The sequence below is a fragment of the Rhipicephalus microplus genome, chromosome 3 (assembly GCF_043290135.1).
Source record: "Rhipicephalus microplus isolate Deutch F79 chromosome 3, USDA_Rmic, whole genome shotgun sequence".
Taxonomy (NCBI): Eukaryota; Metazoa; Arthropoda; class Arachnida; order Ixodida; family Ixodidae; genus Rhipicephalus; species Rhipicephalus microplus.
Genome location: NC_134702.1, coordinates 11121595 through 11146397, shown reverse-complemented (window position 1 = coordinate 11146397; position 24803 = coordinate 11121595). Strand labels below are relative to the sequence as shown.

The 24803-nt window shown below is 50.4% G+C and overlaps 1 protein-coding gene across 3 annotated transcripts in view; it reads left to right on the top strand.

Moving 5' to 3' along the window:
- LOC119182368 (uncharacterized) overlaps positions 1 to 24803 on the top strand; it is a 74691-nt gene that overhangs the window by 32517 nt on the left and 17371 nt on the right. For 2 of the 3 annotated variants that reach the window (XM_037433358.2, XM_075888885.1), the window contains exons 2-3: positions 23584 to 23646; positions 23877 to 24015. In XM_037433358.2, coding sequence (XP_037289255.2) covers positions 23584 to 23646; positions 23877 to 24015 — 202 coding nt within the window. Of the gene's footprint in view, positions 1 to 23325; positions 23506 to 23583; positions 23647 to 23876; positions 24016 to 24803 lie in introns of those variants that run through there. The other variant, XM_075888886.1, reaches the window with a different exon arrangement.

Genomic DNA, 24803 nt, shown 5'->3' with positions numbered 1-24803 from the left:
TTTCGCTATTACCGCGAGGCATATGCCACCGAGGAATTCGTGTGACAGGCATTCGTAAATTCTCGCAGAGAGGCATCTCTATACTTGTTCCCTTGCGTAAAAAATGACCAGCGTTAATAACGGGGAATGCCTGAGGAAACCCAAAAAAAGCACTGGAGGGCCAACACGTGGTATGAGCAACAAGGGGGACATTTGGAGTGTAGCTTCTTCTATTGGCCCGTATGCGATGAGTCGGTCATCTGAGAATGTCTTTTAAAGGGGGATGACATTGCTGGCAAGCATATTTGATTGAATGGGTAGCCGTCAGAACATTTCGACTTTTCTTTTCTTTTATTTGTTTCGAGGCGAAACACAGCGTGGACGGTGAAAGGTATAGGCACGCAGTGCGCTTGGCTTCAGAAAAACTAATAAACCTGTCTAGATCATTGGCATATCTCATTTTGCGCCTCGTTCGCTGTATAGTACGATGCAGTAGGCTCTACTTAAGGCACTGAACAGGCCTGTATACCATATATGGTAAGCAAACCGTTCGAGATGCTCGGTTGCATCTGTGTAGGCCTTTCTTGAAAAAAAAAAAGGCACCAGTCACATCCGTGATTTCGCGAAATAACAGCAACGGAGAATACTGATTGTTGGCCTAGTTGGTACTTGCTTATTGACATGCTTTGGCCGCAAATAACACACACACACAAAGTAAAGGAACACTCAGTGACAAGCACAAGCGGCCGTTTGTCACACCTGTCCCGTTATTAGGGAGGCGATCGCCGGGCTAATTCCAAGAGCCGAAGTATCGGCCCCCCGAACCGCACCACGAAAGCGTGGACAATTTAGAAGTGGTCCTTATTGGTGCGCCAGCGGACGCCGGCTGTGGCCCAAAGAACAAGACAGAGCCGAGAGTTGATAAACAAACAAAATTATATTCTCATTAACGGCAGATCAAAACACAATACACACGTATGCACACTCCACAATAGTTACATACAATACGTCACCAAACAAACAATGTACTACACAGTACAATCAACCACACTTGAAACAACGGACACAGACAACAATACGCACTACAATGCAGTCGCATGCATTGAACAACCAAGACACTTAAAGACCAAAGAGATATTAAACCTATTCAGTCCAAAGTCCTTGGAACAAAAGTCTGAATGATACTCTTCCGAGAATCACTCACTCAAAGTCCAGCGTTGTTGTCGTTCCGCAGCTCTCGAAGTTCTCTCCCAGGAAACCTCCCGTCTTCAATTGGCCACTCTTCAAACTTCAACTTCTTCGCCGGAAATCCGTCGGCTTCACACACGGAGCTGTTGCCCGCGTCTTCGCTCGATAGCGGTAAACCCACGCTCTTGCCGGTAGCTCGAGCCGTCCCTACGGACCAAAAACTTCGCCGACTACACGGCGAACTCTCTACGCACTCTGGCGCTCACTTCCGTCTCCTCCTGTTCTGTCACTACGGGCAGAACCTTCGCCGACTACACGGCGGAATTCCTACGCGCTCTGGCGCTAACTTCCGTCTCCTCCTGTTCTGTCACTACGGGCAGAACCTTCGCCGACTACACGGCGGAATCCCTACGCGCTCTGGCGTTAACTTCCGTCACCTCCTGTTCTGTCGTCTCGGCCGCTCGATTAAATACCTTCCGCGCCACCTTCCAGAAATTTCTGGACATTTCGTCGGCGCGATACGCGGCGAAAGCTGGGAAGAGGGCGAGACAGTTGGAATGCCCTCTCCGGCCGGTGAGTCAACTCGGTATGGCCCCGCCCACTTCTTTCTGGAAAAATCGCGGGCTTGCTGGGCCGCCGATGTGTGGTGAGGAGGTTCGTCTGCGAAGCCGTGCTTCTGCGGGGAGAGCGCGCGCCCGGGAGCCCTCGATGTTTGCTTTCTTTTTTTTTTCTCTTTTTACCTCGCGGCGTTTCTGCCGCCCGTTGTCGCAAGGATTTGGCGGCGCGCTCTTTTTTAGCGCTCGTTCTGTGACACTGCCCCCCACTTTAAGAATATTATCTCATAATATTCAAAACCACACAAACGAGCGCGAACAGTCACCACACATTCTCACAGACTGTAACACAATCCGTCGCTCGTGACACGTCACATTCACAATATATCACGCAATACAATTGTACATTGTAATTCAATTAAACAACACGTGAAAACACAACCACAAGCACATGAGTACAACACTCCACCACACATTCCCAATAATACAAATGTACAAAGTTCTCTCAGTACAACAAAGGTACAATACTATACATCACATCACAGCACAACACTTCGACACTTGTGACACAGGATAACACAACGTTAACACAACATATGGCACTCAACACTGCCAAACACATTCTGATTCGACCTCAGCACTTATCCTGAATACTTCGAACAGCGCTTGCGCCCCTTTTTGCGGTGCTCGCTCGATCTCTTCTTGTGCTTCCACGTTCTTTTCCGGCGAGCCCTTTCCAACGACGATATCTGAGGCGTCGTCTCAGCCATCGTTGTCTCTTCCGACACCGTTAACGCGTCATTACATTCGACGGGTCCTGTCTGTTTATTTACCCGCTTGATCATGCCTCTACATTTTGCCCGGCTGGCCAGCTCCGTCTCCTTTACACTGTCAGTCGGCTGAGGTCGTGCCGACGTACGTCCAGTTGCTCGGCCTGTGAACTTATTCGACACGATCGTCTTCTCCTTCGCTGTCTCTTGCGCCGCAGCTTCTCCTTGGGCTCTAGTGAGACTCGTCACGGGATGCTCCTCCACTGTATCTCGCGGCCGCTGTGTTTGCGAGGGCTCTATCTTCGGGTCTTCTCCCAAACATTCTGGATCACTTGGCCCTCGCGCCCCGTCGATGTTTCCGATGACAAGGTCATACAGGGGGGTCGTCATGCATAACGCAGTAACCTTCCCGCTGAAGTACGGGGTTTCAACCTCAATTTCTGCTTCGGGAAGCATCCGGACCGTACGGTCAATTAGGCAAACCGGTTTCGTTCTGCCTGTCAACTCTCTTTCCCGTACCAAATTTCTCCTCACGATAACCGTGGAGCTACCGGTGTCTCTTAGAACCGTAATCTTCTTGCCAGCAATCTTTCCAGGAAGTGTTGGCATTCCCTTCGTAACACCGGTTGGCTGTTTTGACATTACAGCCCCCACAATAGGAATTTTCTCCCCATTCTTCAACTCTACGAATCCATCAGTGACGGCATTATTATCAGATTTCGGTGCTGCTTGCACACAGGATACCTGGTGAGTTTGACTCACTCCGTTCCGACATGCATCTGCTTTGTGCCCAGTCTGACCACACTTAAAACATTTCACTACCGTAGGGCTCGTAAAGATCGTTCGACAGTTTTTCGCGCGATGACCCACTCGGTTACACAGAAAACATCGCTGCATGCTCTCTGGTGCACGCTTCTTTTCTTCAGGAGCCAATTTCTTCGAATCATCGGGACAATCCTTCTTGACCTTGGCCAAATTAGTTCCTCCTTGCGCTTCTAAGAATTGATCAGCCAATTCAAGCATTCCTTCAAATGACTCCGCCTTCCTCTCTTTCAAATACAGCGACAGGCTTGGGTGGCAACTAGTAAGAAATTGTTCTTTAATTAGCAGCTCTCTAAGTTCATCGTACTCCTGTGCTGTCCCTGAAAGTTCAATCCATCTGTCGAAATAATGGCAAAGTCGGGCGGCATACTGCGTAGCCGTCTCACCATCAGCTGGCTTTCCTGTCCGAAATCTGTCCCGGAATCCTTCCACAGTGAATCTAAATCGCTTCAACAAAGCCGCTTTCACCTTTGTATAGTTGGCTGCATCGGTCGGCGTCAGCCTGCCGTACACACTGAGCGCTTCACCACTCAAGCAGGTGCTCAAAGCAGTTGCCCATTGCTGTTCCGGCCAATTCTGGCTCCTCGCAATCGTCTCAAATCTGTGGAGGTACGCGTCTAGGTCGTCCTTCCTTTCATCAAACGCTACGAGCAGCTTGCTTGGGTTCAAGCGGAAGCCGTGATCTTCCCGTTCGCTGCTTTCAACTCTAGCTTGGACGGGAGTTTCACTTCGCTGTTGCAAACGGAGCCGCTCGAGTTCCATCTCGTGCTGCCGCTGCCGCTCCCTTTCCTCTCTTTCTTCTTTCAGCTGGCGCTCCCTCGCTTCTCTTTCTTCTCTCGCCCTTTCGGCTGCCAACTTCTCTCTCTCCAGCTCCAACTTCAATTGCTGCTCTCTTTCTTCCTTCAGCTGTCGCTCTTTTGCCTCTCTTTCTTCTTTCAGCTGTCGCTCCTTTGCTTCTCTTTCTTCTCTCGCCCTTTCAGCGGCCAGCCTTTCTCTCTCCAACTCAGCTGCTTTTTCTTCCTTGGCTCTCTCTTTTTCTTCTTTTTCCTTCTGGGTGACCCACTTCCGTAATTCGGCGCCAGAAAGACCCATCTTTTCACCAAGAGCAACTAACTTTTCGAGATCCATTGTGTCTCGCAAATAAAACCTTGCCGTGTGCAAAAAATATCTGCCTAAATCAGTCTATCGGAACACTCCCCTGCACTCGTTAACGAGAACACTGAACAACACACAAAATCGTTCCGATAGCACTATCAACAACTCGAGGCTCTTTCTCACTACTTTGGACACACTGTGCACCAAAAGGTCCTGTCGCGGACGCCAGATTAATTGTCACACCTGTCCCGTTATTAGGGAGGCGATCGCCGGGCTAATTCCAAGAGCCGAAGTATCGGCCCCCCGAACCGCACCACGAAAGCGTGGACAATTTAGAAGTGGTCCTTATTGGTGCGCCAGCGGACGCCGGCTGTGGCCCAAAGAACAAGACAGAGCCGAGAGTTGATAAACAAACAAAATTATATTCTCATTAACGGCAGATCAAAACACAATACACACGTATGCACACTCCACAATAGTTACATACAATACGTCACCAAACAAACAATGTACTACACAGTACAATCAACCACACTTGAAACAACGGACACAGACAACAATACGCACTACAATGCAGTCGCATGCATTGAACAACCAAGACACTTAAAGACCAAAGAGATATTAAACCTATTCAGTCCAAAGTCCTTGGAACAAAAGTCTGAATGATACTCTTCCGAGAATCACTCACTCAAAGTCCAGCGTTGTTGTCGTTCCGCAGCTCTCGAAGTTCTCTCCCAGGAAACCTCCCGTCTTCAATTGGCCACTCTTCAAACTTCAACTTCTTCGCCGGAAATCCGTCGGCTTCACACACGCAGCTGTTGCCCGCGTCTTCGCTCGATAGCGGTAAACCCACGCTCTTGCCGGTAGCTCGAGCCGTCCCTACGGACCAAAAACTTCGCCGACTACACGGCGAACTCTCTACGCACTCTGGCGCTCACTTCCGTCTCCTCCTGTTCTGTCACTACGGGCAGAACCTTCGCCGACTACACGGCGGAATTCCTACGCGCTCTGGCGCTAACTTCCGTCTCCTCCTGTTCTGTCACTACGGGCAGAACCTTCGCCGACTACACGGCGGAATCCCTACGCGCTCTGGCGTTAACTTCCGTCACCTCCTGTTCTGTCGTCTCGGCCGCTCGATTAAATACCTTCCGCGCCACCTTCCAGAAATTTCTGGACATTTCGTCGGCGCGATACGCGGCGAAAGCTGGGAAGAGGGCGAGACAGTTGGAATGCCCTCTCCGGCCGGTGAGTCAACTCGGTATGGCCCCGCCCACTTCTTTCTGGAAAAATCGCGGGCTTGCTGGGCCGCCGATGTGGGGTGAGGAGGTTCGTCTGCGAAGCCGTGCTTCTGCGGGGAGAGCACGCGCCCGGGAGCCCTCGATGTTTGCTTTCTTTTTTTTTCTCTTTTTACCTCGCGGCGTTTCTGCCGCCCGTTGTCGCAAGGATTTGGCGGCGCGCTCTTTTTTAGCGCTCGTTCTGTGACACCGTTGAGTGTTCCTTTACTTTGCGTGTGTGTTATCTGCGGACAAAGCATGTCATTAAGCAACGGAGAAAACAGCGAAAGCAATTTCGTAGCGGGGTCGAGTCGTGTGACTCCGTTAACCAATCCCCCGAGAAAACTACGCCAAGGCTTGTTCGCCACCGTGGATCAGTGGCTGCTCAATTGGCTAGTGACCCGAAGGTCGCGGGTTCGATGCCGGTCACGGTGGTCACGTTTCGGTGCAGGCGAAATAGTAGAGGCCCATGTATACTGTGCGATCTCAGTGCACGTTAAAGAACACCAAGGTGGTCGCAATCGTCGGAGCCCTCCGGTACGACGTCTCTCATTTTCATGTCGTGGTTTTGGGAGGCAAAACCCCGAGGTATTATTGATATTACGCCCCGAGGCATGGTGAGTGCGAGTTGGTCGCCTGCATCAACGAAGTGCAGACGCCCGACTCGATAGGCCCGTGTCGCCTCGTGTTGCTGCTGCTGCTGCTGCTGCTGCTGCTGCTGCTGCTGCTGCGACCGGTCGGAATGAGCGCGTGAGCGAAGCTGAAAGGAATGCCGTTGTCCGAGCGTCCGCTGCAGCCGGCTGCGCGCGGCCTTCTCTGCGTTTGCTCTGGTCCCCCACTCGCACCAGCCAAGTGGTCGCGGACGAGCCACGCGGAACGAGCGTGCAAACTGGACGCTTCCCTCTCTTCTGTGACGAGCCATTGCGTTTGCCCGCTGTGTCAATTTTAGATGCGGAGCATCTTATACTCGCGCCTTGTAGTGCGCCGTCCGCACCGCTTCTCGAACATTCGACAGCTGACGCGCGCGCATGCGCCGTCGCGCCGTCGCCCACTCTTCCACCATCTGTGCATCCCTTCCTCCTCTACACACCGCGCGCGCTTCACTCCTCCACCATCTGTGCACCCTTCCTCATCTACACACCGCGTTCGACATCTACAATTCTCCTGATTCTCCAGTGGACGCGCATGTGGCGTCGCGCTTCGAGAACATTCAACAGCTGACAGTGCAGGCGCCGTCGTGCTGTATATATACTCAAGGTCGGCGCTCGCTCGCTCAGTTGCCGCTCGTCGGTTGGTTTGTACGGCGCGTCGACGTCCAAGGTCGCGGTGAAATGAATGCCAACGAATCCACAAACACAATGATCGACGTCCCTTCGACCAGCGCCGCCCTTTCGCATACGTGTGTACGTGTTCACTCATTTAACACCCCCTCCTACAACCACGTTAACCAATTTAGCCATCGACCCAAGTAAGTCGCAATTTAACACCCCATTTCACAACCACGTTAACCAATTTAGCCATCGACCCAAGTAAGTCGCACTTTAACACCCCGTTAACCAATTATATGGTCCGCATCCTCGTCAGTGTTCCCCCGAGGGAAGCTGCGGGCAATTTTTTTTGTTCTCTCTCAGATTCGCCAACAAGACTGCGTCTTTAAATCCCATGCATTTCTTCGCGTGACGTATGCGCTTTGATTGATATGGGAGGTTTAACGTACCAGAACCACCATATTGTAGCGATGTTGAAGGACCCGGGGGTAAGATAAAACGTATTTATTAAAAGGGCAAACCTGTGTCCACAACTCATACCCGTGCCACACGGGCATAGAAAATGACATTCGGTGGCGAAAGCATTCAGTTCCCGAATGACATTTTTTTCGGCGGCGCTGCTACACGTCCAAAGTGAATGACATTCGACGTGATGATGTCGATCGCAGCACCTTCCAAGTGAGCATTAGGTGAATAGCAATAAAAAAATAAACAAGCGTTTACAAGCTTCATACACATCAGATAATCATTAAATGTAGAAATAAGCATATTACGCTGCCCTAAGTTTTAGTTTCTTGCTTTGTTTTACGACGTTGCAGTCGAACGTAGCAACCTAAGCCAACACTAGTCAAATCCACAGCGTAAATAGGGAATGCGCCTGTCGCATCTCTCAGAAGAAGATGTTCGCAGAGTTCATTTTTTCATGGCAGCACTTGTGTGTTTCTGTGCAAAGCATCGTGCTCAAGAGCGAATAATTCTGGAGCAGAGACGAGTTATTATGCACCAGCTTCAGGACATTTAACTTCAATTAATTTCAAACCATTTCAACCTGATCTTCGTATAACGTTCAAAGCACTTTTTTAAATGTTTAGTGCAAATAAAAGACGGGAAGTTTTATTTTTAGCTGAATATGATTTGTTTTATATACTTTAATGTAAATTGCACTTCGCGAGCTGTGTCGTCGAGAGTAGGCATTTCTCAGTCAGTGGCGAAGGCATTTGGGGGCGAATGGCATTCGGACGAATGCCATTTGGTTCGCCCGTGTGGCAGCGCGCGAATGGCAATAAATTTTAAGGCATTCGGGAATAAATGCCATTTTCTCTGCCCGTGTGGCACGGGTATCAAAGTGACTATGGTCGTAGAACTACGTGTCAGTCGAACACCAAAGAAGTCCTTCAGCTGCCTTCTTCCTCTTGAAGTCCCGAGTGCGTGGCACACATCAGCAGGGGCCAGCTGGGTTCTCGTGCTATCATCATCGTCTCTGCGCAACACTAGACGGCGCGCATGTACGTCCCTGTGCGCGCGGTGATGGGTGCGTTGTTTGAATGCAGGCAAGATGTCGCGGCATAATCCCCCTCCTCATACGCATCGTCCCGATGCGTCAGGCAATGAATAGATTCCTGGTAGGCGTATCTGGTTTTCCGGTGATCTTTCATGGTAAGGCTTCATCCGGACTACAAGTACAACCTCTGTAGGGTTGCGGCGTTTTGAGCTCCCGTGTATAGCGGATCTGACTTAGTACGTTACATAGCTTACACGATGAAGTACTTTGTAAGGCCCGAAGTATCGGCTAAGAAGTTTTTGAGAAAGTCCACGGTGACACACTGGGGTCCATATTCATACTATGATTATGCAATATTGTAACGGTAGGATGAGAACGACGAAGAAGACAAAGAGAAGGACGATGTTGTCAGATCTGTGAGCCAACTGGGCGCCATCTTGTCCACCACCGAGTTTATTCCTCGTTTTATAAAGTAAAGTTATTCTCCCGTAACATCATTGGTGGGAGGTGCGGGGTACTCACTTCACGCAAAACGGAGCTTCGTAGCGGGCGCCTAGTGGTCTCCCCCATGGCGACTGCAGTCAACAATGCCGACCCTTCCCCGTCTACCGTGCCTTCTCCAACTACGTCCGTGCTTTCTCCAACTGGACCGTCAACCCTCATCTTGGAGCCCCCGAGAGATCCAGGTACCTTTTCTGGCACTGATGGCATTGACGTAGAAGCCTGGCTGAAGTCATACGAACGAGTGGGTGTACGTATGCGATGGGATCCAACGCTCATGCTGGCCAACGTGATTTTTTATCTCAGAGGTACCGCAAAGGTCTGGTACGAGACGCACGAGGAAGAACTGACTAGCTGGGAGTTATGCAAGCAAAAGCTCCGGGAGCTATTTGGCAGGCCTGTGGGAAGTCAACGCGCCGCCCAAAACGAGCTCGCACGTCGAGTTCAGACGTGCACCGAATCATACCTCACGTACATTCAGGACGTGCTCGCTTTGTGCCGCAAGGTAGACTCGCAGATGTCCGAAGCCGATAAGGTTGGCCATATTATTAAGGGCATAGCAGATGACGCCTTTCACCTTCTTGTGTTCAAGAATTCATCTACGGTCCACGACATTATTTCTGAATGCCGGCGCTTTGAAGAAGCGAAGAGCCGCCGTGTTCTCCACCAGTTTGCCCGGCTTCCAAACACGGCTGCAACGTCCACATGCGAAGACCCTCGCCTGCCTTCTACGGAAAGTCCCGGTGACGTTGTCCGTATTGTCCGTCGGGAAATAGAAGCCGCAGCTCCACTCGTGTCAGCCTCCCCCAACTCCGAAAGCTATCACGCCACCGTCTCTCTCATACAGACCGTCGTGAGGCAAGAACTGGCCAACGCCGGCTTAAACGTCTGCTCCATTCATCGTCCAGACTACGCCACACCAAATCCACCCGTGACTGTCCCGCCCAACCGACGTTTTTCTGCCAGCCCACATTATCGCGACCCGGCGGTATGGCGCACCCCAGACGACCGGCCGATATGCTTCAATTGCGGTCGTATAGGCCACATTTCGCGTCACTGCCGTGCTTGGTCCAGCTCTGCTCCGTGGCCTCACCCTCCGCCCCATCGCCCACCTGTCTGGAATTCACGCTCATCACCGAAAACAGAGCCGCTAACGCCTGAGAATTCCTCGCGCCCCCGATCCAGCCGCTCCCCTTCGCCACAACGCCGTTTCTCCCGCTCGCCCCCATCTCGCCGATCGCCGTCCCCAAGCTCGTTCCGGCGTTCACCTCCGGAAAACTGACGGGAGCAGCTCTTGGAGGTGATGCTGCAATACCGACCCGATCCCAAAATCCTCTACTGACCTTGCCCGCACATCAGAACCTTATCAATGTTGACGTCGACGGTGTACCTACTACAGCCCTCATTGACACTGGCGCACACGTGTCTATCATGAACGCTGACCTTAGAGCACGGCTGAAGTCCTTACTCCTGGCCCAACTCCTGTGGTCCGAACGGCCGATGGTGGAAAAGTCGCCGTAATTGGTGTGTGCTCAGCTCGCGTCAGCGTCGCCGGACACCACACATCAGTTCTGTTTTATGTTTTAGAACACTGCCCTAATGACATAATTTTGGGCCAAGACTTTTTGTCTGAACATTCGGCCTTGATAGACTGCTCTGCCGGTATAGTGCAACTCGCTCTACCTAATGTTGTTGATCCTCCAAGTTGCCCTCCAAGTCGGCTTTGTTCTACAGAACACCTACGTCTCCCTCAACGAACAGTAGCTTACATAGGCGTCTCCCCTGTTCCACCTGTCCCAGACGGTGTTTATATTGTGTCCCCCAATGTTGACGTCCTGCTTTCACACAACGTTGCGTTTCCTCACACCGTCATCACTATTACGGCCAATGCATCCTGCCTACCCTTAGTGAATTTTTCACTATGTACACAAGTCCTCCCTCGTGGTATATCTCTAGCCGAGATCGTGCCGGCGGCAGAGTGCCATATTTGCACTCTAAGTTATGACAGCATCCCGAGTGCCGAAAAAACTTCGTCTACTCCTCCATCAGACCAAAGTGTGTTAACCAAGATGATTGCCCCCGACTTGCCGAAAGAACAAGCTAACGACCTGCGTTCCCTGCTTGCATCTTTTTGGGACATCTTCGACCTTGGCGACCGCCCACTCGGCCAGACGTCCGTTGTTAAGCACCGGATTGATACAGGCGATACGAGTCCAATCCATCGGAGACCCTACCGTGTTTCCCATGCAGAGCGGCGCATCATCCAACAGGAGGTCGACAAAATGCTTTCTCGGAATATCATCGAGCCTTCATGCAGTCCCTGGGCGTCCCCTGTTGTACTTGTAAAGAAGAAGGACAACAGCTGGAGATTTTGCGTCGATTATCGCCATTTAAACAAAATAACGAAGAAGGACGTCTACCCTTTACCACGCATAGACGATGCCCTGGATTGCCTTCACGGCGCAAAATATTTTTCCTCCATTGACCTCCGCTCTGGGTACTGGCAGATTGCCGTTGATGACATGGACCGTGAGAAGACGGCGTTTATCACTCCCGACGGCCTTTACGAGTTTAAAGTGATGCCATTCGGTTTATGTAATGCGCCCGCCACATTCGAACGTATGATGGACGCTCTGTTGCACGGCTTCAAGTGGTCCATCTGCCTGTGCTACCTGGACGACGTTATCGTTTTTTCGCCTTCTTTTGCGACGCACCTTGAAAGGCTATCGAAAATCTTATCTGTCTTTCGTAAGGCGGGCCTGCAACTCAATTCGGCAAAGTGCCACTTCGGCCGTCGTGAAATTTCTGTCCTCGGACACCTCGTTGATTCCGTGGGGGTTCGCCCTGATCAAGATAAAATACGCGCAGTAAGAGATTTCCCTGTACCAACCTGTACCAAAGACGTTCGCAGTTTCGTTGGCCTCTGTTCTTACTTCCGCCGCTTTGTTAAAAACTTCGCCGACGTAGCACGCCCTCTCACTCAACTTCTCAAAAAAGACGCTGGCTTCATCTGGGGCCCTGAGCAAGCAGATGCGTTTCAAAATCTAGTGTGTCTGCTTACGTCTCCGCCTATCCTCGCCCACTTTGATATTTCATCTCCAACAGAAGTTCGTACAGACGCAAGTGGCTATGGCATCGGTGCAGTCCTCGCCCAGAAACAACAAGGACGAGACCGTGTTGTTGCTTATGCCAGCCGCCTTCTTTCGCCTGCTGAAAGAAAATATTCAATAACCGAACGGGAATGTTTGGCACTTGTTTGGGCAGTCGGTAAATTTCGTCCCTATTTGTACGGCCGGCCATTCACAGTAATCACAGATCACCACGCCTTGTGCTGGCTTTCGTCCCTTAAAGACCCTTCAGGCCGTCTTGGCCGTTGGGCGCTGCGCCTTCAAGAATTTGATTACTCAGTCCTGTATAAAACCGGCCGCCTGCATCAAGATGCGGACTGCTTGTCCCGGTATCCTGTCGACCCTCCAGACGGCGACTCCTCTAAAACCACCCTTCCTATCGACGTTTTCTCTCTATCCGCGTTTCATGACATTGGAATCGAGCAGCGACGAGATACTTTCTTGGACGGTATTATCCGAAGGCTCACATCGGTAAGGCCCGACCCTTCCCTTCGAATGTTTGAAATACATGATGGTGTATTGTACCGTTGCAATATGCGTCCTGACGGCCCCGAAAGACTACTCGTCGTTCCCATTCAATTGCGTCACACTGTTCTCGCCCAGCTTCATGATGCACCTACAGCGGGTCACCTCGGCGTGTCACGGACCTACGACAGAGTTCGCCGGCGCTTCTTCTGGCCTGGCATGTACCGCGACGTCTGCCGTTATATTGCAGCCTGCGACCCTTGTCAACGACGGAAAAAACCAAATGCCCCTCCGGCCGGACGTCTTCAGCCACTGCACATCCCACAAGACCCATTCTACCGTGTTGGCGTGGACCTGCTTGGCCCTTTTCCTACGTCAGCTGCGGGTAATCGGTGGATTGCAGTAGCAACCGATTATGCTACCCGATACGCGATCACACGGGCCCTTCCAACCAGCTGTGCAACTGACGTGGCCGATTTCCTTCTGGAGGACGTCATCTTACATCATGGCGCCCCTCGACAACTCCTTACCGACCGAGGCAGCTACTTCCTTTCCAAAGTGGTTGATGACCTCCTCCGCTCCTGCGCCACTAAACACAAGCTCTCGACTGCTTACCATCCACAAACAAATGGTCTAACGGAGCGCCTCAATCGCACTCTCACGGACATGCTCTCCATGTATGTCTCCGCCGATCACCGCGACTGGGACACTACGTTACCGTTTGTAACATTCGCGTACAATTCTTCCAGACACGACACCGCTGGGTTCTCTCCTTTTTTTCTGTTGTTCGGCCGTGACCCTGCGCTACCTTTCGACACCCTCCTGCCGGCCGGACTAAATGACAAGTCTCAGTACGCTCGTGATGCAATAATGAAGGCCCAAGCGGCACGCCAAGTTGCTCGACGACGCTTACTGGACTCCCAGGACAATCAGAAGAGCGTATACGACGCCCGCCATCGTGACGTCCACTTCACACCCGGAGATCTCGTTCTGTTATGGTTCCCCTCGCGCCGCGTTGGACTTTCGGAGAAGTTACTCCCACGCTATTCAGGTCCCTACCGTATCTTACGCCAAGTAACTGACGTCACATACGAAATCACCCCTACGGACCCCGCCATCCTTCACCCTCACACTGACGTAGTGCATGTTACGCGACTCAAACCGTATTACTCCAGTGCCTCCTGATTAGCACCGGGTCGGTGCTCCAGCCGCCGGGGAAATCATGTAACGGTAGGATGAGAACGACGAAGAAGACAAAGAGAAGGACGATGTTGTCAGATCTGTGAGCCAACTGGGCGCCATCTTGTCCACCACCGAGTTTATTCCTCGTTTTATAAAGTAAAGTTATTCTCCCGTAACAATATGATTATGAGAGGCGCCTTTGTGGGGGGGCTCCGGAAATTTCGACCACCTGGGGTTCTTTAACGTACATCCGAATCTGAGCACGCGGGCCTACAGCACATACGCCTCCATCGAAAATGCAGGTTCCGCAGCCGCGATTCGATACCGCGACCTGCGGGTCAGCTGCCGAGTACCTTAAGCCACTAGACAGACCACCGCGGTGGGGTGACCTATGCGCTTTCATGAATATAGATGGCTTGCGCTGACGTCACTGAAACAGCCAGGTTGGAGCACTAACGTGGTGGGGCGGGAACTTTGTGACGTCACGTTCGTGTTATCAGTTCACATCGAGTGTTGGTTCTTTCGTTTTTTTCATGCACAGCGGCCCAATACCGTTCCAGCGACGTCATTACCACGCTGCAGCAGGTTAATAGCCGAATGATTACACTGCCTTGACGTCATCTAAGCCCTCATTTTTTAGCTCTGTCGTGCGTCTGTAACGTCTCGTGCAAGCTATCAATACTCGGTCTGTTCCGGCCTCACGAGTCCACTGCAAAACAATGGCCTCCAATAACGTTGTCCAATTTGGCGTGCACTGCGCAAGCTTATTCCATTTTATGTCTCCAGATTTCTTAATTTCGTCGCTCCAACTGACCAACGGTTGGTTAACTGTCCTTTTCCTCTGCGTCACCTGCCCATGGAGGTCTATTTCGCGCTTGAGTTGCAAGGTCCCCCCCCCCCCCCCCAAGGTTGTAATAGGAGCGCTGTAAACGTATAGCCGTGTTGAAATGTTCGAAAAAAGAGAAAAAAACATATATGTAATCTTACTTCGCTGTATGTGACGTTCTTTTTTCAAACACTCGACTTAAGCTTGGGTATTGATTTCCACTGAAAGGTATGCGATTTTTCCGTATACGCAATATATATACACATCGTATATTTTAACATACACTTCTCGCTAGCATGCATCAACAGTGAATCGTGAGCGGGTCACCAGAATCGCCTTAAACGTCGTTGGTATGCAGTCACATTAGACGTGCAAAACACTTATAACCATATCCAAGCTCCAAGAAAATCCCATCGTTATCCCCGGTTATGGTTATAAGCGGATCGAGAAAAAAAAAGACGACAAAAAAAAAAGCCAATTAAGGCATTTTGCACGCAAGTAAGACGGTGCTACTATGTATACCTGTTTGCAGACAAGCCATAGTCTGTCAGCGTTGATTGCTTCAGGCGAGGCTGGCGCGCAACTTTCTCAAGGGCATCTATAGGTGTGCGCCGCGTAGCTGAGCGGAAGGTCTTTGGCGAAAACCAAGTTCCTGGAAGGACTGTATTATCCGTTGAGCCTCTATGTATGATAATGCTCAACCACGTCGTCGGAGTCGTCGCTCTCATCACTGTCTGCTGCAGGTATATGCGCAATGATCTCATCACTGGGGCCCCACTCGGGCGTTTTTACAACATCGTAAAACTGGGCCATGGGCTACATGGGCCGGGCATGTAGTACGTAGACAGGATAACCGCTGGTCATTAAGGGTAACTAACTGGATTCCCAGAGAAGGCAAGCGGGTTAGGGGGTGGGCAGATGAGATTAAGAAGTTTGCGGGTATAAATTGGCCGCAGCATTCAGGCTGCTGCTGCTGCTGCTGCTGCTGCTGATGATGATGATGATGATGATGATGATACATGCATGGAGAAAGTCATCCGTGCAGACCCGACGCATCTTTGCTAAGCGCAGACCACAAACAACTCCGGCGCCCCTTCGCCGTGGGGCACTTCGCAGGCATCTCCTGGTGGCGCTTACTTTCTTTTCGCGACGTCGTCGAACGACGCCCGCCCGCCTGAAACAGTTTTGCGGCGCGGAAAGCCATTTTCGGTGCGCGCTTTAGCTAGATTCAATCGCTATATCCGATGTCTCGGCGTTGGAGCATCGAAATAGGCGGTTTATTCTAGCTTAGAAAATGAGCCGTGTCTTTCAGCTTAGAAAGCAGACAAAGGTGACGGTACCATCGCTGTTCATCGTTATATCCGATATATTCTTATAAACGGTATCGTTGTAAGTGTGTTCGACTACAGATTACGTTAGCTGCTGTGCGATGCTATAGCATCGCCATCTACCATCAGACGCTGTGCGTCTGAGATCTGTGACCCGGGTAACGTGCGGTGACTCTGTGCAGTTAGCGTGCCGATGCAAGGCGCGTGTCCGATGCACGTCCGTGGAGCTGTTTTCTACCCGCGCACGCGTGCCCCGCATCGGTCGCCCGAGGCGGCCTCGTTGCCAAGCGGACCGTCGCGCACTGGTCTGGGCTATACGGGTTTTCTATGCGCTTCAGAACTGCGCCTATCAGTAATTCATGCCAACCGGGAATGCGCTTTTTTTGTGTGTGTGTTTAGAGTGATGTGACGGAACGAACAACCGATTGTAGCTTCTCTAATTGACAATACAGTCTCATATGGCATTTTTAAAAAGAAGATACAGGAACACTTCCTATTTACACAAACGTAATCACCGTCACCATCTTTGTTTCATATTCCCTGAAGTATTTTCTTGTGTAAATCACATTAACGATTGGTTATGTTATCCAAACTGTGTTTCATTTTTCGGTCAAACATATTCCGTTTTGATGTTGTTGTTTTTTATTGTTAAAACCTTGTATTCAAATTCAAAGTTTCTTCAGGTATTTTACATGTCTTACATTAGTGTTTGTTTATGTCCTCTACAGTTTGCTTCATTTGTCGGACACGCATATGCTTTATTGATTTCATTGCCTGCGCAAATTTTTGCTCATTTATGTTTTCCTGTACATGTTTTGCATGTAGAAACTTATTTTTGCTTAATTTCTTATTGACTCTCTACTTTACACTGAGCACTGTGTTATTTTGGTGGGTTTTGGGTTTACAGGGGGCAGGCGCTTTGTCAGGCTTTTATGCCTTTTCGCCGGTCCCCTAGGCAAATTGTACTTTTCTTCTTTTTTTTTTTGCTTTTGCCTGAAATAAACTTCAACTTCATGTGCGCTCTTTGCAGCGTAGGTGGTGTGTATTTTTTTATTATTGCTTTTCGCGCACTAGTCTTCCTGGGAACTGGTCGTATAAATATACCTTTCTCCGTGTGATCGATAGAGTCCCGTATAGCCGGCCTCGATCACCCACTGTTTACGTTCGTGTCATTTGGTGACTTGTTCGCGGCTTTGTTGCCCGACTTGCAGCGTTTTCGTCTCGGGACTGTGTTCGGGGTTCTGCGATGGTCAATGTGGTAACCTACCCTCTTAGATATAGTAGTCCAACGAGCTGTTGCTACATATCGCTAGCACGGAAAGAAGCCTTCTTAGTGTTACTGTCATAATCATCAGCCGAGAACGCGTATGCTTGAGGAGATTGTCAGCTATGGTGACAACCATCCTGTAGCTACGGACGGACGCAGCCGTCCGAACGCAGAAACAAAGTGAAAGGTCAATTTCGTTCATTACTTTGTTCGTTACAAAAGTTACATTCATTTTCCGGTTAATGTTTTTCACTTAAACCACAGTCCTTCAAGACGTTGAAGGACTATGCTTAATTGGACTAAGTGATTACGCTTGTATGGCCTTCGTCTTTGCACAACGCGCTGCAGCGCTATTCGAAACATCACTTCAAATGGGGAATTGCTGCATGGTTTATACGTATATGCGCTTAACATCGGCAGCTGTCACCTGAGGTTTTCCTGATTTCTTTCTCCTCCCGCTCATCTTTGCAGAAAAGGCGTGGAGCATTGTACAAACCTTCCTGCACCAAACTTTCCGTGGCGTATATCGGCGGAACCTTCCTGAGAAAATTCAACTCATGAATGACCTTCGAGAGAACGCAGTGCTGTGGTATTCTAGGAACCTTTTTTTTAATCAATACCGGAGCGGCCCCGCTGTCTTCTTTTTTTTCCTTTTTTGAAGAAAGAAAACCACCAACGGCGGCTCCTTTTAGATGGAAGCACATCCAACAGATGCCGCGGCTATACCATCAATCATTCGACGTACACTTCCCGCCTTTATTTTGCCCTCAGGGTCTGTGTTTGAAATCCCGTTTGTCAAACGCCAAAGAAGCCGGTCGAGATCCGAAACGTTAGGTATTAAAATAAAGATTGTTTAGGCTTTTCTAAAAGCCCCAGGCAGGCAGATCAATGCCGAATGTTCAAGCTATGCAATCTACATTGCTGGTATAGCACTTATAGAAGTGCAAACTTCCGTCGATGATCACTCCGCTGTCGCACTCAAGTTAATAGAGGAAGTCGTCTATTCGATCTGCTGATCATAGAGCCACGAGGTTGGAACGATTGAGAACTGGGCTAGATGGTATTGGTTCACGGCGAATCTAAGCAAACAAATCAATCGAGACAATGTACGAGTCTTTTCAGTCCTCGTTTTATTCGCGCTGTTTGCTTATATTCACCATAGACGTGGTTTAAGCGCTCGGTGACTTGGTTTGGCTCGCTGTCTGGCGTTGGCTGAGCAGTGTATACCCTCAGAACTCTCAGGGTCGCCCTTCTTCTAAAATAACTTCATAGTGTGAACGCAATCTTTTTCTTCCCGGTGGATGCGCTGATCACCCTGTACACCTTTTCCCCTCGGAAAGCTTTCTGCACTCAGCGACTTATCTTTGCACTGCCTACACAGAATCGGAGGCATGACACGGTTTCTGCGCCTGACATGGTCGTGGACTGTCCAGTACAAGATCGGTCCCCATCTGACGAAGCGACGATGTCATCCGATGACGTCGTGTTACTTCATGGGGACGTCAAACATTTTGGCGGTATGCGACGTCATCATGACGTCGGTGTGCATTGCGTGCATGCGTCTGGCCAGGTCTGCGCTTTCGGTCATTGCACTCACAGGCGGTGTGGGGCGCTTTTTCTGGCGAAGGGCGCCGCCATTCTTGATGGCTGAGCGGGACCGCGAGATGCGTATCGAAATTCGTCGCGAACGAGAGCGGCGCACGCAAGACTCCGAGGCTGGCTTCTAGCGTCTTATTCTGGAGGTCATCCGTGCCACCCCGGAGATGTCGACACGCTCGTTCGCCCTGTCCTCTCGGCGTAACTATGTCTCTGGAGGCAGTGATTGCCAGATTTCTTTTGAGAACAATGCCGGCCTGCGTGGCTACAGTTATTCTGTTTTCTGTTTAACGTGGCTACAGCTGTTCTGTTTTCTGTTTAATTTTGTAAGGTACATGAACGAAGGGATGGAGGGTGTGTCTTCACTGTTCACAGTGATTGCTGTTCGACACAGGGCGCTTATGGTGTGAAATGAAATTCCTTGCTCCGTTTTACCGTTTCTTATTGTTCTGCTTTACGCGCTCAGCAAAGACACAACCACACGAGACGCTAGCTAGCAAGGGACTGTTTATTGATGGCTGCCGCGCCGCGCGCGCGCCCTCTCTCAAGGTGGCCAGGTGAGGTGGGATCATCCCGATTTATTAAGCGGTGGCCCGCCTGGTACATCCTCCTTTTTCTTTAGGTGATGTAGTCGGCAAAGCGCGTCGGTGCTCTACGTGGCCTAGTTGATCTTCTGAGACTCGAGTCGGCTGCTTCTTGTGCCTGGCAAGTGACCTTATGCTGGGACGGGACCACGTCGGGGTCCCTTGATGGTTGACTTGCAATGGGTGGTGCACGTGCAGCTGACTGGTTCAGTAGAGCATCCGATGCAGGCGCCTGTTGTGACGGATGTCGTTCCTTTCGTGATGCGGATGCTGTTGTCAAATCGGGCGCTGTATCTGATGTTGAATGTTGTCTATGCTGTATAGGCGACGGGATTATCGGTGCGACATCCTTGTCATCCAGTGGGTCTAAGTGTTCGGGCGTCCTTTTTAGATGCTGACGATTCCTTCGATAACGCCGGCCTTCATCTGTACAGACTATGTAAGATCTAGGGCCAGCAAGTTTCTCTACTCGGGCTTTCGGAAACCACCCCTTGTCGTTTCTTATTCTGACGACGTCCCCTTCGGAGAGAGGTGTGAGAGGTATGCCTTTGCCGTGATCCTGTGGATGTTTCCGCACTGACGATGTCGAAGCCGATGAGAAGTCTGGAAGTCGTCCCCGAAGCATCCGTCCCATAAGGAGCTGACTTGGTGTGCGTCCGTCTATCAGGGGCGAGATTCGATAATTGAGCAGTGCAACCCAGAACTCCTCGCCAGCGTACTCACTTTTCTTCAAGAGGCGCTTTACGACCTGTACCCCTTTCTCAGCTAGACCATTGGCCCTGGGGAAGTGTGGACTGGATATGGTATGAGTAAAATCGTATTTTACTGCAAACTGTCTAAACTCTCGCGATGTGAACTGTGGTCCTCCATCGGTACAGACTTCAATGGGTATACCGTGGCGAGCAAACATGGTCCCTAGTGTGTCCACTACGACCTGACTTGTTGACTGAGGCAACTGTTCCACTTCTGGGTAGTTGGAGTAGGCACAGTACGCAACCAGGTAACGCTTGCCCCCATGGTCAAATAGGTCGACACCAATTCGCTGCCACGGCCGCGTTGGGATTTCCCTCGATAACAGTGGCTCTGAAGGTTGCCGGTAGGCAAAGTGCTGACATGTGGCACACTTGCTAATGAGTGACTTGATGTCAGCATTCATCCCAGGCCAGTACATCAGAAGGCGTGCTCTGGCTTTGCACTTGCTCATTCCCAAATGGCCTTCATGAAGACGTTGCAGCATGGATCGCCTCAGACTCTTTGGGATTACCACCCTGCTGCCCCGCAAAAGCACTCCATCAACATATGACAGTTCTGACAAACATGGAGCTAGTTCGCCTGAGACTGGTCGTCCTTCCTGGAGTGCCTCCACCACTTGCTTGAGGTATGGGTCCGCCAGGATTGCAGAGGTCAGTTCAGTCTTCGTGTTCTCACTTACGATGCTGGCTAGCACGCGAGTCGCATGGATGCATACGTCTTGTTCGCTTTCTCCGTCACTCGGTTGGGTTCCTGGAATTCGGGACAGTGTGTCCGCCACTAGCAGATGCTTCCCAGGAACATATTGCAATTTGATATCAAAAGGCATTAGCCTCAAGAAATAGCGCTGCAATCGTGGCGGCATTTCACTCAGGTTCTTTTGTGAAATAGCAAGCAAAGGTCGGTGGTCTGTTTCGACTGTCACTGATAACCCCAGTACGAACTCCCGGAAACGCTCACAAGCAAACGTCACGGCCAGCGCTTCCTTTTCAATTTGGGCATATTTTGTTTCAGCCTTTGAGAGCACCCTTGAAGCATAACCCACTGGGCGCCAATCTTGGTCATGGAGTTGAAGAAGAGCAGCACCTACTGCAAAGCTTGATGCATCAGCTGAGAGTTTCGTTTGCTTCAATGGGTCAAAAACTGCGATCACTGGAGCCGATGTCAAAGCCTTAATAAGATCTTTCCATTCTTTGTCATGGTGAACTTCCCATATGAATTCAACATCATTCTTTATCAATGACCTAAGGGCGTCAGTTCTTTTTGAGAGATTAGGTATGAATTTGCCAAAGTAATTCATAATACCTAAAAACCTTTGAACTTCCTGTTTACTCGACGGCTTTTGCATGTTGGCAACGCATTCAATGAGACTAGCATCGGGTTTTATTCCTTCTTTGCTGATACAATCTCCCAGGAATTTAACTTCGGCCTTCGCGAACAGACACTTTTCTTTGTTCAGTGTCAGGCCAGCCTTTCTCGCTGCCATCAGTGCTGCACGCAGGCGTTGATCATGCTGCTCTTTTGATGCACCCCAAATTAAAATATCATCGACATATACGCGTGTGCCCGGCAGGTTTTCAAACACTTCCGTCATTGCCTTCTGAAATACTTCGGGGGCGGACGCGATACCAAATGGCAGGCGCAAAAATCGGTATCTTCCGAACGGCGTGCTAAAGGTGCAGATCTTTGAAGTGTCTTCGTCTAAGGGGATCTGGTGAAACCCGCTATTGGCATCAAGCTTGGTGAACATCACCGCTCCTGCCAGCTCTGCTTCTATTTCTTCACGTGAGGGTAGCTGATAATGCTCGCGTTTAAGGCTTCGATTAATGTACCGCGGGTCTAGGCATATTCGCATGCGGCCATTCTTCTTCATAATAAGAACAAGTGGACTCACCCAGTCTGACGGCTCTTCCATTTTGCATATGATGCCCTGCGAGACCATCCGGGCCAACTCCTGCTTAAGTGGCGCTCGCAGTGCGTGTGGCACTTTCCTCGGCGGCATGATCGTGGGGCGCGCATCATCCTTCATTGCCAGCGAATATGGTCTACGGATGCAGCCCAGACCGTGGAATAACTCCGGGAACTCGGTGACCCAGTCGGTGCTAACATCACTTCTTGAAGATACATCGTGAACGCGGGAAATCAGCCCGAAACGTTCTGCTGCATTCAATCCGAGTAGGACTTGCTTGCCTCTCTTGACCACAAAAAAACTGATATTCTCTTGCTGCTCTCCTAGACGTAGTGGCAGACTGATAACGCCCAAATGATGTATTTTGCTTCCTTCGTAGTTAGTAAGTACTGTGGTCGATGGCCGCACCATGGTCGGCAAACGCATCCTGCGAAAGTACGAGTACGGCAATATGTTCGCTTGCGCTCCTGTATCCACTTTCAGTTCTGTCGGGTGCCCGGCAAGGTCCCCTGCCACCGTCCAATCCTGATTTTTGGACACGTTTCTGATTTGTACCGTGAGAACTTGAATGTCTTCATCGGTAGCGTCCGAGGACTCCTCCAGTGCATCTTCTGTTGCAGCGACGCCTAACTCATGAACGCCGCGTCTACTCCTGCAGCAAGCTGCAAAATGGTTTCTTTTGTTGCACAGCGTGCACGTTTTTCCAAACGCTGGGCAGCGTCTTGGTCCGTGAATCTTGCCACAGTAGCCACAGCGTCGACGTTGTCCGCTCGTACGAGACTGTCCGGCAGCGTTTGCAATTTTTTCGACTCTCTGCACTTTCGCTTCGCTTTCAAGAGCCCGGTTCTGCGTTGCTGCCAGTTCCGCGGCTTTGCAGATTTCTACAGCTGATTCTAGGGTTAAGTCCTTCTCCTGAAGCAGGCGTGCACGTAGCTTCTTGTCGACGATACCGCACACTATCTGGTCCCTCACCATCGAGTCCCTAAGTTCGCCAAAATTACAAGTCTGTGCTTTCAACTGAATGTCGCGCAAAAACTGTTCGAAAGGTTCACCATCCTGTTGTTGCCGACTGCGCAGAACGTACCTCTCGAATGTCTCGTTGCACCGAGGCGTGCAGTAGTCTTCGAAGGCTTTGACGATCGAGTCATAGTCCTCTCGTTGTTCTGCTGATAGAGGTAGGGTGTTAAACACTTCAATTGCCTCTGGGCCCGCGACGTGTAGAAAGATGGCAGCCTTCTGTGCTGGCGTCCGTTTCTTGTTGGTCTCAGTAGCTTTGAAGTAGAGTTCGATTCGTTGGCGGAACTTTTTCCAGTTGTCGGCCGGAGTATTTGTCAGTACAAGTGGCTCGGGTGGTGGTAGGCAGTCCATCTTCAGCGCAGGGTTCGACTGTTACACTTCTGACACCATGTTCTGCTTTACGCGCTCAGCAAAGACACAACCACACGAGACGCTAGCTAGCAAGGGACTGTTTATTGATGGCTGCCGCGCCGCGCGCGCGCCCTCTCTCAAGGTGGCCAGGTGAGGTGGGATCATCCCGATTTATTAAGCGGTGGCCCGCCTGGTACACTTATAGACTGCACTGATCTCTGTTTACAGTGTGCAAAGAATGGCTCGTCCGAGAAGATGGCGTCCTGGCGTACCGGCTGCAGTCGCAAGAGAGTATGTCGATCCTCACACCTTCCTGTTTTGATTTGCAAGCTTTTGTTTGGGTTTCCATTTTCTTCCGCACATTATGTTCTTTAAATTAAGGCAGGCGCGCGCATACGCGATCTACCTTTTTTACCTTATTTTATTCGATTCGCCGATAGTGGGTATGACCCATTTATAAAGACAAACAAAGCAAATTAAGTAAACCAGCGTTCGTGTTTTGGTGTTCACTTACTCTGCAGTCAACCAGCGGTACAACCTGAACAGGACAAACAACCAGCTCCTGCGAGCCGATCTTCCGGTGGCAAAGACGGTGCAGCGCACGGAGGAAGAAGAGGCTGAATTCATCCGCCGTACCTACGAGGAGATGCTGAGGCAGCAGTGAGTTAAGCCCCTCTTGGTGTGGGTTCAGGCAGCAAACCTATTCATTCCCGGTTTAATGAAAATTGTACTCCCTTTCCAATATGTGTAACTCGAACTGTCGGTGCTCACGAGAAAACACAGGTATACGTTGATTCGAACTGGAGAGCGCGCCGGTCGCGATAAGTTCGGATCACGGCGTGTTTCGAATAGATGGCGTTTGTAGCCACGCTTCTGTAACCACGTGCGCTTTCTTTCTCTTTTTCGCGAAGGGTGCTAGCACGGAATCACTGTCGCCAAACGGTTTCTCAGACTCCTTCAGCGTGGTTACCCTTGAGGCTCCGTCAAGCCGGTGCATTTACATGCATCGACGCACGATGTTGTAAACGTAACCGCAGTAGGTAGTACGCATATACTTAGAAATTTGGCGCAACCTCGACTCACGCAAACACTCACACAAGCACACACACTTACACCAGAGCAACACACACAACACGCAGCGCTCACTACCAACTGTTTATTGCTCCTATCTGACCTTCTTAAATACGTACATCGAAATGCGCAAAGGCACAAACTAACAGAACTGCGCCAGTAGAAAACCAACATGGCGTCACCACACCACTAGGAACAAGTAAAAAGTAAAAAAAGTAAAAAAAGTAAAAACAGTAAAAAAGGGGGGGGTTAACACGAAAAGGAGATATAATCGCTAAACCCTCGCATCAAGGAAAGATATTTCTTGTTGATGCAACACCAAGGATGGCTCGCTGACACATAAATCTTTATTCTTTTCTATATAATATGCTTCTAAC